The sequence below is a fragment of the Equus caballus genome, chromosome 17 (assembly GCF_041296265.1).
Source record: "Equus caballus isolate H_3958 breed thoroughbred chromosome 17, TB-T2T, whole genome shotgun sequence".
NCBI classification, from domain to species: Eukaryota; Metazoa; Chordata; class Mammalia; order Perissodactyla; family Equidae; genus Equus; species Equus caballus.
In genome coordinates, this window is record NC_091700.1 from 90,511,803 (window position 1) to 90,527,769 (window position 15,967).

General features: G+C 37.5%; 1 protein-coding gene across 3 annotated transcripts in view; it reads right to left on the reverse strand.

The window, feature by feature from the left end:
• Window positions 1-15,967, reverse strand: part of NALCN (sodium leak channel, non-selective) — a 303,647-nt gene that overhangs the window by 161,225 nt on the left and 126,455 nt on the right. For all 3 annotated transcript variants that reach the window (XM_070240456.1, XM_023621795.2, XM_023621798.2), the window contains one exon: window positions 9,882-10,013. In XM_070240456.1, the coding sequence (XP_070096557.1) occupies window positions 9,882-10,013 (132 nt within the window). The remainder of the gene's footprint in view (window positions 1-9,881; window positions 10,014-15,967) is intronic.

A 15,967-nucleotide genomic window follows, 5' to 3' on the forward strand; every position in this document is an offset into this window, starting at 1 on the left:
TTTGGAACTCCAATCTCAAGTGAAGGCCAACTTGTATTTACACATTTTCAGTAAAGCTTGCTCTTTTTCTGTGCTTCTGGAGTCAAGGTCAAGACTGAAGGTTTCCTCATTATTTCCTTCTGAGCGATGGATTTTTTCCTTCTTTCATTGAAGTACAGACCACATGTGTCCCAATGTCATGTTGGGGGGGGGGGTCTCTGTTCTGACTCTTCACCTTGCACAGCCTCTTCTTCTGTCCTGGGTATAGCTCTTAAAATTGCCAAGTTCTAGGTGACAAGGATATGCAAATGCCCTCAGGGCAGCCACTGGCTTTAGTGCCCATTGAGCATTCTGCACTCAGATCATACTTAATTTTTGGCCTTGAGGATATTCATTAATTTTTTCCCATTCTGCTAAGCATTTAAAATGTTTTAACATTTTAGATTTCACTTTTAGTTGTTTCATAGAGAGGTGATTTTTTAGCTACCTTTCAGAGCCACCTTGAATCTGTCTCCTATAAACAATATACTATTTGATTTTGTGTTTAAACATAATTGGATTTTCTATGATTTTTGATTAGAAAATTCAACCTTCTTGCATTCAATGTACCAAGTTATACTCAGTCTTATGTTTCCTGTTTATCGTACATCATTGTTATTTCACCTTCTAACCTTTTCTTGTCTTTTCTGGCTTGGCCAAATTATTGTCAATTTCTTTTTTCCCTTTGTTAATTTGGACATTCTATTCTGCTTTTCTTTTTTGTTTTTAAGATTGGCCCTGAGCTAACATCTGTTGCCAATCTTCTTTTCTTCTTCTTCTTCTTCTCCCCAAAGGCCCCCAATACATAGTTGTATATTTTTAGTTGTGGGTCCTTCTAGTTGTGGCATGTGGGACGCCGCCTCAGCATGGCTTGATGTGCGGTGCCATGTCTGCTGCCAGGATCCGAACCAGCGAAACCCTGGGCCACTGAAGCAGAGTGCATGAACTTAACTGCTACACCACAGGGCTGGCCCCTCTATTCTGCTTTTCTACTCCTCCAGTTTAATTCCCGTCATAAATCAACCTATACGTTTTCATTATTGCATCAGAATTGAACGACTGTAACCTCCTCTCCACACAGATTTGCGAGCTCACTCATCCGTCACAGCCCTACCGCCCTGTGAGTTCCACAGCATCCTTCTATCACTTCTGCACTCTCCACTGACTTCACACCCCGTCCTAAATCCTGTTTTTGCTGAGATTGTTCACAATTTTAATTCTAGTTTCTTGAACTGTAATTATCTCTCCTTTAAATTCTCTCTCCTTTTTTCCAAGGATCCTGATTTGACGTTTTTATTATCGTCTTCCATTTAGATCCAATACTCACTACTTTTCTCTCCATTTCATCTTCTCTTACGTACTCCTGTGGATTATGATGTTCTTGTCTTATGATTAGCATACCTATTAGCATACTTTCCTCAAATAAATATCACCAGTTGTATACTCTCTTAATCCTTTCCTATCTTAAAGGCATTTTTAACACTGACATGAATATTTTGGCTGGATACAGATTCTTGACTTGCGATTCTTCTCTCTCAGTGGTCTATATATATACACTGGATCACTGCTTTTACTTTCCAATATTGAAGATGAGTCATCCAATGCACAATATATTTATCCTACTTTTGCAGGTTATTTAAGCCTACTCAGAGGCTTAAAAAGGTTTTTCTTTATGCCTGCAACCAAGGAAAGTGGCCAGGACGTGCCTAGGAATGTATCTTTTTTTCATTTAATCTCCCTGAGATTTCGGGAGCCCTTTCAGCCTACAGATTTATGTCTTTCCTTGGTTTAGGAAGATTTGCTTCTCTCATTTATTATTACTCTTCTTCTGTCTGTTCCCTTTTTCCTTCAGGGGCTCCAGTGGTTCACATCTGAGTGGTCAGTCTCTGGCTTTTCCCTCATGATTTTTACTGTTTCTTTGAGTTATTTTTTTCCACTTGACCTCCCATATTAATAATTAGTTTTCAATAATGACCATGCCCTTTTTCAGCTCAGTTTTTGAAAATTTCAGTCAAGTTCAGAAGGTTTGTTTTGTGCCCTAATTATCTGTCCTTGAGATATTTTTTAAAAACCCCAAAACCTACTTCCATCAAGTCTACCTGATTGGGAAACTCCTGTATAGATGTTCTTGGATTTCCAAATTTTAGCCTCAGTTTCTGAGTCCCTTTGCATGAGAATATTTTTCTTTGCTTGCTCATGGCTATATGTTGTATGTTTTTTTTTTGTTGTTTATTTGTTTGTCTTTTATGCTCCCTTGAGCAGTGGCAAATGAGGGGAAGTAGAAGGCACTGTGGTTTTTGCGGTAAATGACCTAAAAACCCACGGTCGCTTTCCTGGGCATCGACAAGAGGCAATTCCTCTCCAGCCCTGGTTCCTTAGTCCAGGCGGTGCAAGAATATGAGGAAGTCTTTCTGACATCTCAGGGGACCCCTGAAGAAACTGAAACTCAGCTATGTCCACAACAAAGGTCCCGCCAGCAGCCTCACCTGGCTGTCGTACTAACAGAGGGAGTAGCAACGGGCACCCACACCTGCATCTCTCAGTTCACCTGTATTTTCAGAATTTCATTCCAAAGGGAGGAACGCAATCCATTTCAAAGTGGCCTTTTTTTAAGTAGAGAAGTACTAATAAATGCCTGAAATATATCCAAATAGATTGTCTACCTATATATAAATACAATCAATCACTTTACTAACTTTGCATTTGCTATCAAAAAAGACGGAATGATCTGTTTAAATTGATCGTAATTCATAATAAAACACGCAGCTGGATCCAGTTGCATTATTATTTGCTTAGTGGTAAAACTATATGCTTTTCAAAGACACTAAAAGGCACTAAAAAACAATTGAGCAAATTATTATGAGATGACATATAAATACCCATAATCCCACTGATTTTCCTACCAGAATTCCTGATTCCAGTACTCCTTGGATCAAATACCTCGTTTCTTTTTTTTTTTTTTTTAAGATTTTATTTTTTCCTTTTTCTCCCCAAAGTCCCCCAGTACATAGTTGTATATTCTTCGTTGTGGGTCCTTCTAGTTGTAGCATGTGGGACGCTGCCTCAGCGTGGCTTGATGAGCAGTGCCATGTCCGTGCCCAGGATTCGAACCAACGAAACACTGGGCCGCCTGCAGCGGAGCGCACAGACTTAACCACTCGGCCACGGGGCCAGCCCCCAAATACCTCGTTTCTTATGTAATTTGTCAATTGTTACAAACTAACACTCTAGTTCTCTTAAGAAACAGTAACAATCCCAAAGTGATAAAATTTTATGGAAAAATATTACACATAAAAATATATCTAACTTACTTGTAACTATGGGTTATCCTCTTGTAAGTGAGAACTATGTCAGGAATTAAAGAAGGGATTTGGAAAATTAAATTAGATTAAGTGATCAGCTATTTTAGTGTGGTTAGAGGGGTTAGAGTAGAATTTGAATTCAGAGGAATATAACAGTTCAGAAGAAGCGAGGTAGAAGGTGTGAGGGGGCAGCCTTAGTAACTCCTCTTTGTGCAGCTCCAGCCTGTGGCAGGGCATTCAATCTGGACAGTAGCCAGACAGGGAGGAACTGGTCAGGGTCGTGCTGCTGGCTGAGTAAAAGGGAGAGGGCTCCTGGGCTGTCTGCAGAACCCGGTTACCTGGAAGGACACCCCATAACATCAACTGCACAGGTGTCCATCTCGGGGCTTTTGGTCGATCCCCAGCAGTCAGCAGTGCAACCTGTGGGAGGGTGCACTTCCCCTCGTCACCCGTAGCCCAGGAGCACAACGTTGCCTTGATCCCTCACTCTGCTGCCCCCACATCAAGAAAAATCTCTGTATCCTTGGAGTACAGTACATTAGTTGTGAGGCTGGATGAGTTGAAACTCGTCTTTTTAAGAGCGAAGGCAAGGTTTGTAAGAGTATAACAAACTTTCTGTGAATATTTTTGTCACATTACTTGAGAAAACTTGGAAACAATACATGAAAAAACAAAAATATTTCTTTCTTCCACAACTTTCCTAAATCAGCATTTTCCAACCTTTTTTTAATCACCCCCCCGCCAGAGTCTTTTTAGGTATTTTGTTCCTAATCACCACAGGATATGGAATTTTAAATACTACAGATACATAATATATCTGTTTACATACTCCACATATCCATCTCTGCTTTATACACAGGAACAGTGAGGGCTTTGTGCCTCTCCAAGAAACAATTTCTACTCCCTCAGAGGTGTTTTCACCCCCGTTGAGAATTCATGTTCTATAGATATATCAGGTTTGATGTCACTATAGCAGAGTTTAATTTTTCAGGAATGCAGTTTACATGAGTTCTTTAAACATCATATTTTATTATTTTTTTCCAAATTTTCACTGTATAATAATACATACGCCATTTAACATATGTTATAGCAAACCACCCTGTCCTCAAGAAAATGGCCAATAACGGAACGCAGATTTAAAAATTAAAGGAGTTATTGTTCTAAGAAACAGTATTATATTTGTTCTCAGGACAGCACATAACTTGTGAAAAGATTTTTTTAGAGTGAAAAGTATGAGAAATTAGGTTAAAATGCTTGTTTTCCAAAAGAATTTGTAACTGGATTTGTGAGGCTAGCAGGTAAATCAACAAGATGATCGTCAAATTTCTAAAGCTAAGGAGAAAAATAACTGAATGGAAAATGACGTGCTAATATAAATGGAACAATGGAAATTGTTCTGCCCTTTTAATTCAATGAATAATGCATGAGCATTTACAGGTGACAAATTATAAACGATCTGATTGTGCCATGCAGGTCTGAGAAGACGAAACGTAGAGATACTGCCCAAATGTGGAAAGATATTTGAAATATATTATCCAAGGATTTGTGCTGCCATCTCTATTTCATAATTTCAAAGAAACATAATGGATATTTATGAGAAAAGGAATGCATATTTAATACAAAAGAAGACTACAGGACAAAACCCAGAAGAAACTCAGTTCAGGTAACTCTATTCTCCTAAATGAAATTCAGATTAAATAACACCAGAATAAATGATTACCCGCATCGCTCTAGAGGGGTCTGTAAATCATCTTCCCTTAGTCTATAGTGTCCCTTCAGTATTCTAGATAGTTAAAGAGCAAACTTTGAGACGGATCAGTGAATAGTTGAAAATGTCATTATTGAATTATTTTTCACTTAACAAGATATTGCCCAAATCCTTCAGAAACACACAAAAAGTTATTGTCAGAAGAAACTTAATTAAAATTTCCCAGAAAACGAAACTAAACAATGATAATATGACAGACTGCTGCTATGGCAAGATGAGTTACTTTCTTCATTTGGTCATTTCTTGTGATTAATGAGCTGAAATATGGGTGTCAGATTTTGTTGGAACTGAAATAAATGGCTCTTTCAAAATATCATAAAACGAAATGTCTCCAGAGGAACACAGAAATTACTTTTCTAGAAAAGATGACTTCATGCAAGATGGTAAAATGAGTCCACGCTTTGTGAAAACCCTTCTGCTTCAAACACAGCAATCACACTAAAACAGGAAACCAAAGGACATCCTGGAGTTCTGAACAAGAAAAACCTCTCTCTAGACCAGAAATGCAACAGAGACACATGTTGTTAGAACTGCTTGCTTTGTTGTTTTCTCTCTCTCATTAACTTGTGAGTTTCTTAAAAGAGGACTTTTCTTTAAATTGTTAATCTTCCGTGCATAACACTGTGCTGACAAACTTCTGTTAAATGTACAGTCTAATGGATATACGGATATATGTTTTCATATAACAATAGAAAAGTATTGTCCAAATTTTACTTATTAAGAAAATGAGAATATACATTTTAAAATATAATTATGTTCCTTATAAAAATGTGATTTATGTGTAAAATTCATAACGATGTATTATTTTAGATGAAAATGAAAACTCGTACAAAAGAAAGTCAGTCTTTACCTTTTTATGTTTATGTATAGCCAAGAAAACAAAGAAAAGTTTTCCCCATTTCTTAACTAATTCTAAATTTAGGTTAATTAACCCAAAGTAACAAAACAAGTCCCCAGCTTCACAACAGAAGCTAGGGAGCTTAATTTATGCTTAAAGGCTGTTTTTTTAGACTGCAAGTTGACTCCTAACAGGTAGAGTGGTTTATTTTGGATTTTTGAAATAATTTATTCTGGAATATGTGGGAACTCAAGAAATTACTTCTCTAAAAGCTCATGGCCTTTGGTGATCTATTTTAAAAATAAACTTTCCAAAATATTACATAATGCTGTTGCCTTAAATACTGCATCATTATAGGCCATAAACTTGAATTGCTGTTATTATAGCCATTTTGAGGATTAAATGAGATAATGAATTCCTTTAAAGCACTTGGCAACATAACAGACCCTCCAAAACAATGGCAGCCATTACTGTTGTTATTAAGATATTTGAATTTAACACAGGAGGATGTAAGTTGACATGATTTGTGTGTCTACAGCTTAAACCAAGTTCGAGCTCACTGTTTATGTTTGCAAATAAAGTTTTACTGAAACACAGCCTAAATGTTGACTATCTCGCTCTTCAAGAAAAAGTTTGCTTACTACTGACTTAAACTCAACTTATCTTTATAAACTTTTTTAAAAGACAATATTTTATAAAAAATTGTTTGATTAAAATGACTTAACTGCACTCATTTGAAACAAACCACTTTGACTCATGTATAAGTTTCTGATACAAAGAGTAGTGATGATGTAATTTGAATAAAGATCAAACATGCTTTGGAAACTCAGACATCCAAAATCAATCAATAGAAGTGGAACAAATTCTGAATGCTCCGGTAGTTCAAGAATAAAGTGATGTCTATATGGTTGTTTAAGTAAACTAAATCTCCACCACCTAGTTTATAACCAACAAATTGGCTTCCAGTGGTTTGGGAAGGGGGCAACAATTAGTAGACAGACAATACATACTAGATTCTACTATGCAATCCTGTCTCTCTCTTTTTAAAAAAATTTTTAATGCTATATACAAAAAGAAAAAATGACAAGGATTTATCAACTACCCCTGGGCTCTGCCAATGCACTTAACCGCAGGTGAACTCTACAATATTAAATTATTTGAAATTTCTTACAGTATGATGATAAATCAGCGAACACACACAAACACATTAAGAAAGAGATCAATTTTGTATGTGAAACAATTAGGTAAAATTTACTGGAGGATTCTGTTCTGTTCTTCTGATCCCAGTGGATGGCCTATGTATTTATTCTACAGAGTTGAGTTAGTCTGACCGAGTACCCATCCTGGGCTGTGCTACAAAAGAAACGTTACTGTAAGTTCTAATATCCAGGACTCCCTCAGCAGCAGATACAGATTTCTCCTCCCACAGAGATGGCATAATCTCAATCACATGTAGCCATTTCTGTTTTTATTCCCAGGCATTTTTTCATTGGCCCTTCAACCTCCTGTTCTAATGCTATAGCATAATTCTTCTATCTCATCTATCTCCTCATGTCATTCTACCCAGAGACTTTAACTAACCTTTGTGTCTCTTGTCCCATGCTAAATAATTTCTTCTACACTCTCAATCTCCACTCACAGCTCACAGAGTCTGCTTCCCATGTCCTTTCCTCAACCAGTTCTGTCTCAAATGCATAACTTCCCCCACAGCCTTTTCCAGAAGAGAATGCCCATTCTCAATGCCCATTCATTGCTCAAAGTTCCAATGCCCTATATGGCCCACATAGGATAATATGTGGATGAGGAAGAGATATCCCATCCATTACTCCTCACTGCCCCTTGAGATGTACTTTCTCTGTGGCTGCCTTCCATTAATCTCTCAATCAGTCACTCCAACATGCTCTTGCCTACACATCTTTCCCCAAGAACTAGCCTCACACTGAATGACTTTAATGTTATTGTGTAGATTCAGCCAACACCTTAGCTAAATGGTTCCTTACCATTTTTGTCTTGACTCTATTGTGTTTAAGTGACCCACATCCATATAATACCCTAGACTGTGTATTTAGTTACCTAGAGTTATTCCCAAATTCTAAATCCTGGATCCCGTTCTCTGATCAGAACCTTACCTTCTAACTCTCTTATTTCATCATTTCAGCCATATTTGTTCTTTGATCATTTGGAGACCCTTGATCCTTCACTTTGCTCCTTCACTCTTATTTCCACATCCAACCTAGACCACAGGGCCATCATTTCAACTGCTTTTCTGTATTCCCTGAGCCCTTCTCTCAGCTCCACCAGCCTGAAAAAGTTCTAAAGTTGGATCAGTCCAAATGTTGCCTTTCTCCCCTTTATGCAAAGCCTAAAAAAGTCATAGACCTGTCTAAATTGGTATCACTATTAATTTATAGTCTCAAAACTCAGCAGGATCTTCAGTATTGCATTTGACGTATCTTTAATTAGTTATTTTGCATTCTCCACAATAACCATTTCCTCTCTCCTTTCTCCACAAGCTTCCCACTTTATTGTCCCATGACCAGGCCAGATGTAGACCTTGCTTCACACTTCACAGGACAGAGAGAAGAAACCCGATGGGGATTCCTTCAGCATCTGATCCTTCCATTAGAAGTGCACCTACGAATATTATTGGTCCATGTTTCCTCTGCTTTTAATGACAATCCATTCTTTGTGTGCTGGATTTGCAGCAAAATTATACCCATTTCTCAGGTATTGGGCTGGATATAACTTCTTCACGAGCCTCTGTCATTGGTTCTTCACAATATAAAAAACTTGTTATTGTTTACTGTCTATATTTCTTGCTAAACTGTAAGTTCCACATACCGCGCAGCAATTGGGCACTGTCCTATCACAGAGACTCTGCTCCACTGAAAGTTTAGTACTGTGATATTTGTTACAGGAAAGAAACTTCCATGAAGAGTGGAATTCATAAGTGACTCCTTAAAAGTTTCCTGATACCTACATAGATGTTTACAATCAATAGGTAGGTGTATGCCATCCATTCTTTTTCTGAAAAGTTTATGCATGGCTGGATTGAATTTTTATTAACCAAATCCATTTTTCAACGCACTGGGAGAATTCTGTGTATCTAAGAGAACTCAACTGTATGGCAGATTGATTTTTTATGTGAAAAATGTTTTCTATAATAAAAATAATCAAATCGTAATTTTTCCGCTTTTTAAGTTTACTTTTTCACATATTGGATTTCTTGAAGTATGCACAGCTCTATATGTATACCTCACTTACATGATGAATAGGTTTCTAAAGAAATATATGTCAATAAATTTTTCCATAAAATATACTCATTGAATTCTGAAATAGATTTTAGAAATAACTTTTCACAATGAAAAAAACAGTGGTTTCTGGAAATCATCAAAAAATATTTAAAACTCAAATATTAACAAAGTTACTCAATCAATAAGAAGTATGATTCCAAAACTCAAGTATGGTATGGACGGTGCTAGAAGATGCTTATTTAATCACTAAATACACCTGCTCCTGACTTGACATCTTTAGTGCAGGTTGTCACACCTCCGTTTCTAGGACAGACATTATTGTACTATCTCTTTCAATTTCCCTCCAGCCTCCTCCTTGGTATTATTGAGCTGACTTGCTTATTTCCAATCTTCTGAATCTGCGCTTGTGCTTACGTTTAGTAGGTAACAGACTAATGCAACATGACAAAGGGAGAGAAAAGAAGAGGTGGACAGGAACACAGCAGGGTGGCAAGAACACCCAGGCAGAGGATTTCCTTGGCAACGGGACACACTATGGGGAAGATCAGTCAGGCCCACGGTCACAGGAAATGAATCAGGCAACGCAGTGACCAAAGGAAACAGTTAAGCAGCAGCTTCAGTCAAAGTCAAGTAATTAATGAATTGAAATTAATTTTCACATTTATAAAAGGCACTATTACCATGACACGTGAGCTGCTTACCTCTGCAAGATAGAACTCATCATATTGCCTTCGGAAGCTTTCTCCCTTGTGGTAGTTGCTGGCAGCGACTATCACATCCACCGTCACCATACTCAGGATGAACATGTGGAAAACTGACGAGCGCATCATTTGCTGAGGAGGCAAAACAGACGAACTCTTAATGAAGAAATAACCTTACCATTAAACGTAACTGGTGTGCTTAGACCTTGATCTGTGACATCTTTGTGAAATGCTGCTGTGCAAAATGGCACTTCCAAGAGAACTTGATGAATGTAGTTACTACTGAATAGTGCGAGCAAAGGAATCTTTTTTTTCAGGCAGCTAAAAATGACTGCAGAGACAGTCACAGAGAAATGGAAAATAAATTTCATTTAACTTGTGTATAGCTCGTATCTTAATTTTCATTGGTTAGTTAGGTAGTCTTTATCCTTAATGCTGACTGTATGGAGAAATGAATTTTAAAAAGCTGATACCACAAAACAAGTATCGCTTTCTTCTGTTAAGAGAAAAAAACTACTGTGGATGAAGATATTTTAGAGATGATCATAAAACTGGAAGAAACTTGAGATCTATTTATTTTTTACTTTATTACTTCTACAAATAATTTGTTTTTTACTTTTTTAAACCACTTTATTGAGGTACGATTGACATAAGGAAAGCTGTACATATTGAATGTATACAACTCAATGAGTTTGGGGCTAAGTATACACTCATGAAACCATCACCACTATCAAGGCCATAAACACATCCATCACTTCCAAAAGTTTCCCCCCTCCTCCTGTATTATTATTATTTTTTGTGGCAAGAACACTTAATATAAGATCTAGCCTCTTAGTAAATTTTAAGTATACAACATAGGATTGTTAGCTATGGGCTAAGCCTTATAGCAGATCTCCAGAACTTCTTTATCTTACATACCTGAAACTTCGTACCGTTTGCATAAATAATTCATTTAGAATTATACTACAACTAAAAAACCCGATGTCTGTATTTATATTAACTATGTGCCTGGAGCTGTCGTAGGTGCTTTACATAAATAAACTCATTTAATGTCATAGCAGCCCTGGGAAGTTACTCTAATTTCATAGAGAAGGAAACTGAGGCTCAGAGAAGTTAAATAACTTTCCACTGTCACACAGTATTGAGGTGGAACCATAATGAGGACCCAAGTGTGGTCCAAGTCTACTGCCTACACTGAGTTGAAATAAGTAGGCATTCAAAAATAATGACTGTGATTATAGCAGCTACCATGTATCGAATGCTTCCTGTGTTCTAGGCCACACTATAAACACGTTACTTATTTTATCTCTTTAAGTCTTGATCCTTGCCTATATGCTGGGATATATTACTCCCTTTTCCCAGTAAGTTCAGAGAGAGTAATTCATTTATCCAAGGTCACCCAGCAAGTACACTGCAGATCCAGGCTCTGCACGTAAGTCTGTTGAAAGGCCATCCTGGGACCCACCGTCCACTGTGGGATAGAGAATATATAAAAGGAGAGAGTAGAGGCTGGGCAATAGGAGGAGGAGAGAGAAGCTGACCTATGGAAAGCGGCTGAACACATAACAACAAACCACTGAGTCACATCCCTTGGCACCAACTGACTAGGAACTAGCGCCACCATGCAACCTCCTGCTGAGGCCTTGCTTCTCCTCGGTACTTAGGGACACACATCCTTACCAGCTCATCTGACCTGAGACTTCTTCAGTCTTTGGAACTAGAAGAATCTAACTACAGCAGAACCTGAGAATGGGAACAGAGAAGAAGGTGCTGTCTCTGTATCCACATCTGTGACTTCATGGGGCTTCCGGATCCTGCAGTGGGCACTGACAGCACGGGCTCCAGGCCAAGTTGCGTGTAGCTGTAACTCCACCACTTACAAGCTCTGCGGCCCTGGGCAAGTTACTAAAACCTCTCTGTGCCTCAGTTTTCCCATCAATAAAGTGGAGATAACAGTGGCAACTCCAAAGGTTGTTACTGATTTTAAATGAGCAAAATATTTGTAAAGTTCTTAGAACAGTGCTTGCATGTTATAAGTGTTCTATAAAGGTTTGTAGTAAAAATAAATGCAATTCTGTGAATAAGGTATTTTGCTGTTCAGGAATGATAAACTAATTTCCCAAGGTCAAAGAATTAATTATGTTGTATACTTGACTGAGTCCAGAACCAAGCGAGATAAATAAAAGTGATAAGGTCTAATAATTTGAGAGATGTCAGAGCCATTGGAAAAGCAGTTATCTAGCAAGGTTTTGTGCCACCAAGGCTATTGATGCATTCTTACATCCATCTGCCCTTGACTTTTTTTATAGGTAATAGATAATCAAATTCCAGAGCTGCCAACCAACATATTTAAATACACGTCAATTTACTTGCAGGAACTACTGACCTTCATGACATAGATAAGCAAATCAGTCTGCAAGTTTCTATTCTCATTAGAATTTTTATTGTTATTTAGCCTTTCTCGCATTGTGAGAGTTAAATTCCATAACTATTATTCTTTTTTCTATACTCTTTTCAACGTAATGTTCTATTAAAAACATTTCGGCTGATTTCCACTTTATCTGCATGACAGAAAAGCCACAACTTTCTCTTTCTATTTTCCTTAGCTGTGAATTTATGTCTTAAGTAAACTGTTATTACTGAAAGGTCCAAACAAAGCTTTTAGCCATGGCTGTCAAAAAACTTTTAAATTGGTTTTGTAACTGTCACAGCTTTACTTTGGTGCTGTCATTATAATTAGGTTGTTTTTTGTCTGAGTGTCTACGTGTCCCTGTTGGTACAGAGTCATTAAAATAATCACTGACAATGGATTTTGATACACTATAATCACCATTGCTTAGCTGGCTTTCTCCAAAGTAATCACTTTCAAATATTAAATAAGAATTAAGGTGATCAGTATGTGCAGTTGTTAAATTTGAATATTTAAACTAGTAACTCTAGCTTTAAAGTTAGAGCTAGTGACACGGACTACTGCAACTCAATTCAATGCAACCAACGTTGGAAACTGGCTATTGGCTTCCGAAACATAGAAGGGCTGGCAACATTGCATTTAGACTCATGCTTATATCTATAGGCAGTCCAGATTTATAACCTTCAATTTTTTATTTTCTTATAAAAATTAATGTAAAAGAAAATGTTAAAGTTGAGTTAGTGTCACAAAATATTATATAACAAGATTTTCACAATCGTATTTTTAATACAGATGTAGACTATATATTACATATATAAACACATATGTATGTGTATATATGTATGTGTGTATATATATTTATATACATATACATGACCATATATCTACATATTTATACAGATATTTAATATAAGACTCTTCAGATCCTGCATATGCATTCAATTTTTTAAAGTTCCCTTCAACTGCAATGTCATTTTGGTTTGTATTTTTTAAAATCAGATAAGTTTTACGTATACTTTTAGTTTGGTTTGATCCAAGAACTACTGTTTTCTGTATGTGACAGCTGGAATCATCAAAATATGAAGAAGAGACTATAACCGAATCATCTCCATGGTAGCCATATCTGTCAGGAATGCTCAGGAGCCTTGCTACTCAAAGGGTGGTCCCTGAACCAGCAGCCTCCTGGGAGTGTATTGGAAATGCAGGATCAGAGGCTCTATCTCAGACCTACTAAATCAGAATCTGTGTTTTTAACAAGGTCCCTGATGATTAATGAGCATATTAGAGTTTGAGAGGCTCTGTCATACAGGATACTCCCTGAGTAGCAGGTTAAACTGGATGACCTTTACTGTTTTTTTTTTTTCTTTACAAATTCACAATTTCCTGATTCTAAGAGTCTATAACCACTGCACAGAATATAACAAATACTAGCTAGCATATTATGGTAATATGTTAGGATATACCACCACAAAAATGGATGCCCACCTTCCCCCCTTCTCCAGCTCTAAGATCAAAAATAGACTAAACCAGTTTGGCCTTATGAAGACTAAAGTATGTGTTGGTTTTTCAGCCACTGGGAGCGTATTATGAAGACAGCATAACAAGCTCTTCCATAAAGATTAAGAATGTAAGTGGCCTCCAGAATCTGGAAGAGGTAAGGAAACAGCGTCCTCCCTAGAACCTCCGGAAGGAATGCAGCCTTGCTGACACCTTGATTTTAGCCCGGGGAAACCCATTTCGGCCTTCTGACCTGTAGAACTATAAATAACGAATTCATGTTGTTTTAAGTCACTAAGATTGTGGCAATTTCTTACAACAGCAATAAGAAACGAATACAAGCACTGTTCCTGGTTTTGACACACACCAGCTCAAGTCATCTCCCATGAAACATGACCATATCCAAGTGCCCAGGGGTACAAAATTCCACCTGACCCAGGGGTTCCACCCAAGCCCACTTGCCTCCAGGAGTCTCTGTAAGATTTATTACTACAAATGTAAACTCACTATACCAACTGAGGTTTTCATCTTACTTGTTTCAGAAGGTGTAAAGAGACAACGGGTCTGGAGCAGTGATGCTGAGTCCAACCTCAAGCAGAGGAACAAGAAAGGCCACTTTTCTGTATGTTAGTTCTGAGCCCTACTGTGAAAGCGATGATCTCAAGAGACTGTGAAGCCTATGTCAGACATGGATAGGGCTCCTCACTCAATTGAAATTGACACCAACAAGAGGTATTATCAAAATAAGGGCTAATAGTTGAGTGTCTGGTTTGTGCCAAGCTTCATTCCAAGCATACTGCATGCTGGTGTAAAAATTGCATTTAATCCCCAACAACCCATGAGATAGGTGCTTTTGTTATCCCCTTTCACCTGTGGAGAAACAGGAAAGGATAAGTGGATTTCCAAGCTCACAGAGTTAGAAAGTAGTCTCAGATATTTTGAGTCCAAAGCAGGTGCTCTCTTGCCTTCTATCAGGCAGTCAAAACGCATCTGACTCTGCTCTGCATGTTAAAGAAGGAGGAGCAGCTCCCTCGCCAAGTGTTTGTGATTAAACAGAGGGCAGATAAGTTTGTGAACCTTACGTTTGAAAACTGAAGACAATCTGTTCCTTACAGAAGAGTGTAAGATTGCCATGGTGTCAAAGAACGCCCATTTTGAAGGTAGGATGTGCTCAGTTCAAATCTTGGCTCTGTGCACAGTCTAACCTCTCTGTGACTTAGTTTTCTTGTACGGGAAATGGATGTGATAACACCTACATCTCTACATTGTAACACGAATAGAAACGAGACTATTTAGTTTAGAGTCTACATAGTATGGAGTCTAAATAGTATAGATGCCATTGCAAGCATCTTGCACTCCTCAACTCTTACGACTATTACTGTACTTGAGAAACATTCTAAGCATTTAAAGGTAGAGACACAATCAGTTACTTACGGGGAAGGTAAGAAGGTATAACATGAGAAATCAGTGGAAGAGATAACTAATCTTGAGAGGAACCATGAAAATTCATAGACTTTCTAAAAGGTCTTAAACTGTCTCACTTTTAGTGGTATGAATGCTTAAGTACTTCAAGGGAGCTATTTCTCTTAATTTGTTCAGTAATTTTTCCTTTAAAGCAGTGCCTTAAAGATTCTGAAGACTGCAGGCAAACATCCAACAAGTCAAAATTGTGGCCTTGGAGGCCACAATAAGGCTAAATTAGGATAATGAATAGTACAGCTCAGAAATCAAATCTTTCTTTAAATTGCAGCTTGAGCGAATAAAATATCCTGCCTTGGTAAACAAATTTCATGCACTGAACATTGTATCTGCCATGTACTAAAAGTTGTGCTTTAATTAGATTTCAAAATAAACGTATTTTGAGGACAATGCAATTACAAGATGAAATTCTCAGAAACTACCTTGTATGTGAGCCATGGGCATAAGAACAAGATCATATGTAAAAGACCAAGTGCATAAAACCTAAAATAAATCTCCCATTTGCAAGTGGTGCAACCTTTGCTTCCCTTATTTAGAAGACATCTGGATATTCAGCACTTCTATAATCAATACACAAAATAATTCTGCCCAATATAAAGAATTTGTGTTAAGAAGGAAATATATTTGTATCAATACTGAAAACAGAACCAATGGATGCCCTTACAAACTATGCCTTTAACATCTGCCTGCTCCTGCCATG